Source organism: Centruroides vittatus, unplaced genomic scaffold (assembly GCF_030686945.1).
Source record: "Centruroides vittatus isolate TY-2023 unplaced genomic scaffold, ASM3068694v2 contig_3039, whole genome shotgun sequence".
Classification (NCBI taxonomy): Eukaryota; Metazoa; Arthropoda; class Arachnida; order Scorpiones; family Buthidae; genus Centruroides; species Centruroides vittatus.
The window spans coordinates 250,104-262,061 of NW_027121950.1; the positions used below are offsets into that span (position 1 = coordinate 250,104).

The 11,958-nt window shown below is 29.5% G+C and overlaps 1 protein-coding gene and 1 long non-coding RNA gene across 3 annotated transcripts in view; one reads left to right on the forward strand and one right to left on the reverse strand.

The window, feature by feature from the left end:
* The window catches only part of LOC136972845 (uncharacterized), a 40,768-nt gene extending 31,158 nt beyond the window's left edge, over nucleotides 1–9,610 (forward strand). Inside the window, exons 5-6 of one of the 2 annotated variants that reach the window (XM_067267480.1) lie at nucleotides 1,188–1,335; nucleotides 9,305–9,610. In XM_067267480.1, coding sequence (XP_067123581.1) covers nucleotides 1,188–1,335; nucleotides 9,305–9,533 — 377 coding nt within the window. In that variant the 3' untranslated portion in view covers nucleotides 9,534–9,610. Of the gene's footprint in view, nucleotides 1–1,187; nucleotides 1,349–9,304 lie in introns of both variants that reach the window. The other variant, XM_067267481.1, reaches the window with a different exon arrangement.
* Nucleotides 9,611–9,932: 322 nt separating this feature from the next.
* LOC136972846 (uncharacterized) lies at nucleotides 9,933–10,426 on the reverse strand. Its single transcript, XR_010880402.1, has 2 exons — nucleotides 10,391–10,426; nucleotides 9,933–10,012 (listed from the first exon to the last, which is right to left on the reverse strand). It is a non-coding gene; the product is annotated as an uncharacterized lncRNA (long non-coding RNA).
* Nucleotides 10,427–11,958: the final 1,532 nt, after the last annotated feature.

Consider the following 11,958-nt stretch of genomic DNA (forward strand, 5'->3'; position numbering starts at 1 on the left):
CAGATTTGGAGGCTAAAGAACATCAAATATTTTCTAACGTACAGTACCATTCACAGCCGAATATGAAGTGGTAATCGGCCAACCAATCAAATTTCGCGAAAAATGAACCAAATATTTAAACTTTTCACCTTCGAAAACCCCTAAAATCATATTTTGTGCTCGAGGGTAATTTTCTCATTCGAAAATGCTATCATCTCGCTGATCAGATAGAAAGGATCCTTTTGATGGCGGGATTGAAGTTAATTCGACCAAAAGTAGTCGTTGACCGCCTCCTGGATGAGAAGATGATCGCTGAAAAGGTCCATTGCATTTGCTCAAACGTGTCGAAATGTATAAAGAACTATCAAGCAAACTAACGTCTTTAAAGATTAGATTATATTAAAGTAATATTTCTATAAAAAATGAATAAAAATAAACTAAAATTATAATTTAGTAAATAATGCAACTATTAAATTAAATAAACATTTTATTTTGCAAAACTTGATAAAATATTCATAAATTGACGTTTTTCCAAACAATAACGAAATCTCTAGAAGTATTTTGTATAACAGCGAGTTGACGTTTCTTCATGTTTCAATTAAGGTGTGGCATAAAAGTAGATTTCCCACGAGACTGCATACAAAGTACTTTAGTCAAACTAGCAGCTAACTGAATTTTTTTCCATCTCTTTTCCTCTGTAAAGTCGTGATACAATTTGTAAATGAAACCTTATTTATCTAATTTCAAGAAGAAACAAAAGTAATAATGTTTTTTTCTTGTTATTTTCAATAGAGTTCTGTTACAAATAATCATTTATACAATTATAAAATTAATTTACATTGTTTGTATTTTAATATTTTGTATATAAATTTATTTAATCACAATATTGTGTACAGTACAACAGAGACGGATTTAAACTTCTTGCGGCTGTAACTTATGAGTTTCTCCCCTTCGAAAAATAATAAATTTAAAAAATTAAGGCTTAAATCGTAATATGAGGCTCTAACCTAACCTCATGGTATGAGGTTAGGTTAGAGCCTTGTTTAATTTGACTAAATTTGGCCCTTATATGCGTTATAATATTGTGAAGAGAATAGACAAATTAGCTACAGTATTGTGTTGTGGTTACAATTTTTCTAGTATAACAGATTTAAATAATGAAGAATTTACCTTTTTCCTGAATATTACGTTTTTCTTATTTTTTTTAGATTACTTGAGATTTGCTAATTGCTTTAAAAACGTATCGACAGACGAGAAGAAATGTGCATCACAATATCGAAGAATGCTGCATTTATCGGAATACGAAGAGGACGTTAAAACTGACGAAGTGGAAGATGGTTTGAAGGAAACCTGCTGGTACGATTCTTATGTGAGTGCTGAACAATGATGCAAAATGTTAGTTTAACAATTGTAATTACGCATTTGATCAGAAATCCTTTGGCATAAATTAGATCAAATGTTTCCTAACATTTTGATAACAAATTTTAATACAATAAATGTTTAATTCGTAAAAATTAAACAAAAATGTTTATTGTAATATGTAAAATATTGTTAAAATAAGATATTTGTATACTAATTAAGCGATTAAGTTAACTTTTATTAGAACATTTCATGCCAAAATCTATAATTAGTATGTTCTAAAGCATTCCTAGACGTACCATAATATTATCGAAGGAGTATTAAAGGATGTTTTACTACCAAACAAATAGTAAATTATGCAAAAATATACTTATGAATTAAGTAAGCATAATTTATTATTCACTGTTTCTTTGCTTAAATATGTGGAATATGGTGCTCCATAAGTCTAAAGTCGCAGGAGTATCTATAGAAAGAGTCATCGAGAGGAAGAAACTTAAGAGGCCCGTACTGGTTACTACTCTTATAAAATTAATATTAGTAAAAATAACAAAAAATATAAATTTTTAAGACTGCTTTTTATTAATAAAAAACATTTTACGTATTTCATTTGTTAAAAAAATGACAAAAAGAGTCCACTCTACACTCGGGACCCATAGAAGTTTTCAATGGCTCTGTCTGTAGGTTTACCTATAAAAGTATAAACAACGTACTGCACAGAGTAAGGTGGAACGAATACAAGTTATTTTGACGGTGAAGATTCGCAGTCAGTGAGAAGTGACTTAAGAGTTTAACAGGGTGCATTCAGATCTGTGTATGATTGATAGAAAATCTGGATGAGCCTGTTAAATTTTTTAGCAATTTTACGCTGAATGCGAGTCCCTACAATCAAAATAACTCAAATTCGTTCCTCATTCCTCAGCACCACGCTTTATCTTTATGTTAATCTTTGTTTATGCTTTTAAAGCATAAACAAAGACAAAGATTAGCATAAGTACTCCTATAATTTCACTCTGTATACTTATATTAAGCGTTGTTCTTTAATTAATTTGATAATTTAACCTTAAAAAACAGAGATAAGCTAATAATTAAAGTGAATACTTCACTTATTTTTCATTTATTAATTTACAGATATTTCATAATGTTATGACTATTGCTAAGATTTCATTATTGTGATTAAGCAGTGTAGACAGCATTTGAAAACTAAAATCAAAATTCAGTTTTGTTATCCCTTTATGCCTGGGGCCTGTTAAACCTCTTTTTATTTGGGCAAAGCATTAACATAAAATATTTTTGTTACTAATGATAATGAAATTTCACTTGAAAATAGAAATAAAAGATATTATATTATGCAAATAGTGTCGCCATCTGTTGAATGAGAATTTAACTGATTTTGTCAATAGTATCAATCCGAAATCTAATTATTTTTTAAAAAATTTTCGTTATATTATTAGATTAAATGTTGAGTCAAATTTCTTAAATAGTTTGATTTTTAAGGATATTAGAGGCTCAAAAACCGTCATAAACCAATGAATAGTAATAAAGAATATGAAAAATAGTATTATTGAATGAATAAATATACTTAGAAATTCTTAGAATATTTATTAGTAAATAAAAATAAAAAAATCAGAAAAAAATTTTTTTTGATGTTTTCTTAGAAGGTCCTTCCTTATACCCAGAGGAACAAAATCAATTTTAGCAGCCTCTGGTTGTGTTCAGTGAAGAGAGATTTTGTAAGAAAACACGCTAACATTTTTCTCTTTAAATTTTGTTGATCAAACCTTGATTTAGCGCCAGCATTTGTTTACCTCTGAAATAAATCGAGTGTGACGTTGAACCGAAGTAGCTCAAGCAATAACAGTTATATATGGTAATGTTTAATACACGAGTTTCAGTGTTTAATATTAATGCGATTCAATGATAACAATGTTGTCTTCAATGCAAAATTCGACGTAAGGTTCTCTCCTTCATATTTTTTCATGCTGTTTTAATAAATACGAGTTATCATCTTAACATTATTGATTTGATATAAATATATATATATATATATATATATATATATATATATATATATATTAGGATATCTCAAAAATTCGGTCGATGTATATTTTTATTGTATTAGATTACTATATATTTCTGTTAAATAACTTCTGAAGCCACTCTATATTTCTTTGAATTTATCTTGTATAAGGGTACCGTATGTCGCTATTGTCGACACAAGCGGATTTACTTTAAGTTATGAAAGCCATAATTTAAAGAAGTAAAATCTTTAAATTCCTCAATAAAATTAAATTTAATTTTTTTTGTATTATTCCTTTTGACTTTTTATTTTTTTGACAGATAGATCGACACTGTTATTGACGAAACATTTGTCGCTTTTGAAATTTCATTTTGTGGATTTACTAGAAAATACTCGAAAGAAACCAAACAAATTGATAGAGTGCCAAATGCAATTTGGCATTTTGTCAATTTTTCTTTTATGATTAAAAAAAATGAAAAAAAAAAAATAAATGTGCTTTCTCTAAATGTCTTCTTGACACAATAATTCTTTTGTTAATCTGCTATTCTTAACAGTAAATTAGCTCTTCTCTTTCTAATGTCTTTACACTTTGAAGTTAAAAAATAAATCTATAAAAAGGGTTGATAGATAAAATAAATTAAAATGTCTAAAAAAAGTAAAAATATTTATCTTTAGTATTTAAATAAGTAGTAAATTAATACGAATTTTTTAAAAATATAAAATACTATCAGGTTGATTGGAAAATAATGTCGAATTTTTTAGTTAAAAATTATGTTTTTACTTATTTGCTTATGAAAGAAACTCTTATTATGCCGTCTGGAAAACTGTTAAGTGTACTAAAATAAAGAGAGTAAACTGGAGATGGCAGCGGTATTTCGACAGAGAAATTCAAAATAAAGATTATACAGAGTTATTTACGTCACTTTGGGTTTCAAAAAGCTAACAATGCAAATATTGCAACTAAAAATTTGCGTAATGTTTTGGATTTAATGATGTTTTTGAATGCAAAGACGATTTAAGAAGTTTTAAACAGGCGATTGTAGCATGGAAAATGAACCTGATAGAGGAAGGAAATCCACTATTGATAATGGTGATCTCTGTATGGAATTAAAAGTCTTTGTAACAACACGTGATCTTTCAAAGAAGCTAGATGCAGCGCAATCAACCATCGTTGAACACGCTGTATACACCAGCTAGGATTTAAACTTAAGTACTCAAGATGGCTGTCACATGAGCTTTCTGATAGAAATTTAGTCGACCGTTTAAGAATCTCTAATTCACTTCTTTCACACCATTTTGAGCCACATTTGGAGATTGATGACAGGGACGAAAAATAGATAAGATACAATACTTTTTTAGAAAAGAGCGTATTGTTAGCCAGAGAAACCTGCACCAACAATCTCCAAAAAAAGCATGCTGTGTATTTAATAAGATCAAAAGGATCCCATTCTCTATGTGCTGCTTTTACCTGGAGAAACCATTAGTACAGACACGTATTGCGAACAGCTACAATGGCTGTGTAATGCAATTAAGGAAAAGCGTCCAATACTAACAAATAGGAAGGGTATTATTTTTCATCACGATAACGCTCGACCTCAAACATCTTTGAGTACGCAGTAAAAATTGAGTAAAATGCACTGAAAAGCAATAAGTCATCTTTATTCTCCTAACTTAGCATCTTATGATTATTACTTGTTTCAATTTCAAAATTTTCTTAATGACACAACATTTACAAAATACAATGAGATATCAGAATCATTAGAAGAGTATTTCTCCTCAAAGAACGGGGAATTTGTTTCAGAAGATCTAAGCTGTTTGACAGATGGAAGACAGTCGCATAAAAACACGGACCAGGTAAGAAATTATTTTTAATAAAAAATAAATTTTTAATCATTAAAAAAATCCGACATTATTTTCCGATCAGTCTGATAGTTGTTCCAATTCAATACAGTTTTATATTCAAAGGAATAAAGTAGAAATTTAAATTACATTTTGCTGATAAGATGTATTTTGCTGATTGTATCCTCATAATCATGTATCACATTGTTCTCTCATCTTTTTTTTCTCTCTTGGACTTAGTTTTTTCCAATGAAGTGCGATTTCTGGGACACTGGATATGATGCAAATACAGAGTAAAATTTGTGTTAACCGTAATTGCACCGTTCGATTTTTTCCGTTTTGAAGAGGATTTAGTATTTTTTATTTATTTTTAAACTCTTTCTCTCTCAACAAATGAGTTAGAAAATTGTTGATCACAAAGTAAGATATCTTTTCTTTGAAGTCATCCAAAACCTGTAGTCTTATTGGCTTTTCCTCAACATCTTCCAGAAATGTGGTGTACCAGTTTGAATGTGTTCATAAGACGTTCAATAATAAAAGAAACTCTAATTTCCATTATATTTATTCCCTGTTTCAATTTTTCCAGTTTCTGACACATTTAGTGATTTATCGCTCCATTCCTTTAATTCGAATTGTTTTGCAGGCGGTTTCATTGGCTGACGCTTGAGCAATGTCTTTTTCCTACTAGGAACAATATTTGTTGTTTTTTAGTGAAATTATATTCTCTAGAGTCTAGAGTTATTTATTTTATGTTGTTTTTCATGGTATATCTTGGAAAAAATACGAAAAAATAACGTAACGGATTTCTTTTTATTCCACTTTTACATCATGTTAAGTCGATGAATATATACTGTATATCAAAACCAAATATTCTACGAAGGAAAAATCAAAAGACAATTTTTGCTTCTGAATATTTTGAATAAATGTTAAACTTCTCGTAATAACTAAGAATATTCGCAGGAAATTACTTATCTAGATTTTGCGTGAGCAAATGGAAATAATCTCTGAAGTTGGAAAGCTTTCTAAATTGAACTCATTCAATTGCAATCTGCAAACATCTATAATATAATAAAATAAACTATACATTTTAACACTTTAAATATCATTTAAGCTTTCAAGTGGTAAGGAAAGTATAATAAAGTGTTTTAAGAGATCATATCTTGCGTATTTGATAGTAATGCGTAATTTGCATTATGGATGGGGAAACTTGACGAACGGGAAAGATGACGAACCACTTTTTAAAGCTTATCTAGAGATAAATGTGTACGTGTCTGGTGTAAATATACTGTAAAATTGCATTAATAAGGTCCATCTGACAACGTTGTATGTATTTAAGTTTTTATGCTGGAAAGTTTTCCATAAGTACGCTATTTTGTATAGTAGCGAAATCATTTCTATTGCATTAGATTGGGTATTATTTGCTTTTATTTTAATGCGAAATTTGTGTGCCAGCTGGATAGCCTTAACTCTGCAATAAAGAAAAGCATTTTATTGTTGGATGCGAGGCAAGACGACTGGGACATATTGACGAAACGTCAACATGCCTTAGCGCGGATTTATTATGATAGCTAATCAAGATAGGCATCTTTAAAAATTTAATATTGCAGATCCACTAGTGAGATTCAGTGTTGCGAATGCAAGAATTGATGGCATAAGGGAGGAAAATACAGGAAAATTCATCTGAGATTTATTCCAGTGGGCTAAATGTCCTGTTTTTCTGTATTTCGCTTCTTATGTTTTATCGTTTAAAATAAAATCATAGACGATGTTTCAAACTAAAAATGATTTGCATTAGTCTGTATATTTTAAATCTTATGTTAACTTGTCCTGATATGTTGTCATCTTGCTCCCCTAAAAGGGGTAAGATGACGAAAGTACTAGTATTTTTTAAAACTAAAAATTCTTATTCTAGTTGTATGGAACTTAACGTTTTTCAGCCCTATCATGTATGCAAACAGTTAAAATATTTATATATGAAAGCATAGACAAGTTAAGTGCTTTTACGAAACATTCGTCAACTTGCCTTATCTTCCCCTATCTATAGAAGTTGGTTTATATTTTGTTTTTAGTAGTTCTCTTCCCCTCTATCTGAGCATTTTTCCAATAGAGACATTCTGTGGAAGCGCAAATGTCTACGTTATTGAGGTTTCACTATACAGTACTAAAGTTTAGTATAATCTGTTTATTCTGATTCTAATGATCAGATAAAGATGAACCGTTTATAAGACAATGTTGACGTTACTTTAGAAGATACAATAAGTGAATTATCTGTATATTTAGAGACCAACTTTTGATTTTCTAGATTTTATCAATTTTTACATCAGATTTTTGTTATAATTAAATTACAAGATTTTATTATAATTAAATTTGTTATTAAATTAAATAATTACATAATAATTAATTATGATTTTCAAAATAAAATTTGAAAGAGACTTTTAAAAATCCAGCAAAGAGTTGTGTAACTTTCCCGGCAAGAGTTAAAATTCTGTGTAGCAGCAACTGTTATGAAATTTTATTTAAAAGCTTTTTATATTATTAATTGTTATAAAATGGAAAAAAGTCTAATTTTAAGGGTAGAGGTAAGTTTTATAAAATAATAAAAAAATTGCAAATGCTAATAACGAATAAAATTTTCATCAAGTGCGATTCCACTCGAGATATGACAAGTAACCTCTCCTTCTATCTCTCCATTTCCTTAACCTTTAACAACCAAACTTTAATAGCATCAATCTCCCAAATAAACAAGTCTCCCTGCAAAATTTCAGAAATTTCCGACAAAAGACACAGGAGTTATTAAGCTTAAAAGTAGACAAACAAAATCATGTACTCCATACATTAACATCCATACATATAGAAAAAATCCCAACTTATTTGCATTTATCGGTGTTTTAAGATCCCCTGAATCCAAAAATGTAAAAATCTTGGAAAAATTACTTACTTTTACTTTACCTTACTGATATATATATAACAGCAAGGTAATTTTTCTATTATAATATTATAGAGTAAACAATGTTAACGAATGTATAAGAACAATACAAATATTTATCTTACAGGCTAAGTCGAATACATTTCAAAAACAGTTTTACAAAATAACATCAAACAATTTCATTTTAAGATTAGGGGATTACTGTTTTAATCCAGATATCAAAATGTTCAATAATTAAAGGCAAGACATAATTGTATCAATTTTTACAATTTTCATTTGAATTTCTCAGATACTTCATAAATTGTTTTTCTATATATCATAAAATTATCATCCCCATCTTTATCTTATCATTGTGTTAATGAAATGAAAAGTATATCTTGGTCGTTTTTTCCTTCTGCTTTTCTGGCAATTTTTCGTAAATTTTTTAAATGTTTCTAATAACACAGATCATCATAACTTCTTGCTCATAACTTGTATTCAAAGATAATTTTTTAATATCTGTTTCCTCCTTGAAGACACTAAGAAGGACTTTTTCCATCTCCATTATGAGTTGTCTCCAGCCCACAATGGCAGCAGCCGAGTAGCGAGAGACTGTATCCTCTATATCCGAATCAATCCACTCAAAAACTTTCGTAAACCAAATGACTCAAAACTTTGGTTAAAGGAAAAGTGTGCCATCTCGAACATGGTTGGGCTTACACCTATTGGACTAGTTGAGTCTAATGCTAGAGTCGTAAAATCACAATTACATCAAAAAATAATATTAATATCAGAAAAGTTACAATGAAATGTATTGAAATATCTAAACTGTCTTTTATAACAGCAATATACATAGAAACCCACAACTGGCCAAGTAGATAAAGTCACTGAACATTGGTCATGGGTTCACACCTCTCCAACGAGGATGGTTGCGTGGAGTTTACCGGATTTTCTTCACTGATCTACCATCCCAGTTTTCCCATAAAAGTCCTCCCGGGAGGCATCTCCCTCTTGGCATATCGCCATGTGTTTCGTTGCCTTATCTCATCAATTCAATTCCATACATAAAGAGAGCAAGAATAAAATTATTATTGAAAAATTATATTCTATAAGTAATTACAATCATAATACTTTATAAAGTAGCACATAATGTGTTAATTAGAACAAGATTATGTTTTTAATTTAATATACTAATATCGTTTCAGCGCATTTACTGAATTCGTTGGCTGCAAATACGTTCATACTTTGAGGGATTGTGGTGAAGAAGCGAGCCATTTCTTGAAACGTCATTTGGACAGAATGTCGGGATCGTTGATACATCAGCATTGCTCCGTTTATACGTATCCTTCGGATACTTGCAATTCTGGAAGTCTAAGAGCAATGGCGGATTGTTTATGGTTGTTACTTGCATTATTGTTATCATTATGTAAATGAAAAAATGCTTCAGTTTGCAAGCATTTTATAAAATTCTTTTTCAATCGACACGAATATATAACAATTGTAGTTAATTGTATAGATGTATTATTTTATTTTACATGAGTATTTACTGTATTCTTAAGTGAATTACTCTTCACTCGAGAATAAATCTATTTCTATACTTTTCACGTGGGAATCTCTTAATTAAAATAAATAAACTTTATTAAACTTTGTTTTGAAATATTTATTATACATATTAGCTGTAAATATTTTAAAAACTGTATTAAAAATTATATACGTTCATGAAATTATTAAATTCAACAATTTATTTTTGAACGTAGTAAGTATGGTTGCTGTGTATTCTAATTCTGTGTGTACCGTCCTTGTAATCCAAAAAATGATTCTGGTAGACGATCATACAGCAATGGTTAGGAAAATTTTCGTTTATTTAATCAAATGCATTTCGGGTTGGTTTATCTCCCAACCCCTCTTCAGTGCTGTCAAAGAAAACAAAATATGGTAAGGTTTCCGACAATATTAACGTACGGTTCAGAATTTTGAAAAAATATATTTTTATTTTCTTTTACGAATTTCTGAGAAAGATCTATACAAACGGAAATTTAAAGAATACATTGAAATTAGAAAACACCCTAAAGAGCATCTTATTAATATTTCCGATGGTATGACAATAAACCCCCAATGGTACAAATTAACAGAGGACACCTCCATACGCTAAACATCGTTTAAAGCACACCCCTATGTTCGGAATGCCAAGAATGTATTGGATAACATTACAGCACTTGTCAGTAAACTGTAACACGGTCAAGACCGGATAAAGCCTCACGTAAATTGGAATACAACAACATAAAACTTACATATCATATGTTGGTACATTTTTTAAAATATTTTTCTATATTTTAACACGAAGGTGTATTACATTCTCTATAACATAAAATTTTTTGTGATTTAATACAATTTGATAAAAAAATATATACAGTTATTCAATTTAGATTATTTATATAAAAACTTACATTTGCAGTGAAAGTGCATTGTTCCTAATGAGGGTGAAGATGAATAAAAACTAAAAAGGCAGGCTTTATCCGGTCTTGACCGTGTTACAGTTTACTGACAAGTGCTGTAATGTTATCCAATACATTCTTGGCATTCCGAACATAGGGGTGTGCTTTAAACGATGTTTAGCGTATGGAGGTGTCCTCTGTTAATTTGTACCATTAGGGATTTATTGTCATACCATCGGAAATATTAATAAGATGCTCTTTAGGGTGTTTTCTAATTTCAATGTATTCTTTAAATTTCCGTTTGTATGGATCTTTCTCAGAAATTCGTAAAAGAAAATAAAAAAAATTCGTAAAAGAAAATAAAAATATATTTTTTCAAAATTCTGAACCGTACGTTAATGCAAGAACTAAATAGGATTCTAACGCAAACAACTGTTTGGTTCTATCTGCTTTCGTTTTCGAGAATTTTTGAAAAAGGATATTCCCAAGGAAAAAGCATTAAATTTTTACACTGTCTGCAGGAGATCGCGTGCATAACAAAAGAGGTTAAAATCGTTGCAAAACTGTTAAACCTAAACACGAATTTCTCTTTATTCTGTACACAGAAGTATCTAGTAATTGAATTTTCTGCATTAGAAAGTTATGCGCAAAAGGCGAAATAATCAATACGGTAAAATATTGTGAAAACTTACGACTACTTAAGAGAGATAGAACTGACTTTTTCTTGAGATAAGATAACGCGATATACTCTTCAGTAAGAAAACAGGGAAGATGCTTAAGAATCTAAAGTTACAAGTTAATTAATAACCTGTAACTTAGGTACAGTACTTATTTAAACCCAGATATAGTACCATTAGGTTTCTAGTTGTTCCCGAAATTAAAGGCGTTGACGAAAGGTAAACGGTTTTCATCGCATGCCAAAATTTCAGCTACCGAATAAGAATGGATCGAGAGAAAACCAAGATATTTTTTTATGTCCAAAATAAATATATTCAACTTTTGAATAAAAAATGCTACTCTATATATTGATGATGTTAGAAAAAAATAAAAAATGCCTATTTATGCTTAAAATAAATAAGTTTTACTATTGTTTAAAACTATTCAGTTGATTCTACTTCTTCCCAAACTAATTTTAACAGATAAGTTTTCATTTTTGAAAGTCCGGATAATTTTCTATCGCTTTTTGGATGTTTCTCAAATATTTTATAAGAATTAAAAGATTAAAATATACATTTGCCACTCATATTCTGAAATTAAATAAATTAAGTTCGGATCCCCCACAACCTGAGCTTCTTCAGTGTCAAGTGGGGAAACCTTAAATTTTCTTGGGCTATCTTGTAGTACTGTATGTATTCTAACTATACGTAAAATTTATATCACATTATCCCTTTTGAACATTATTTTTATCCATTCATATACAGTTT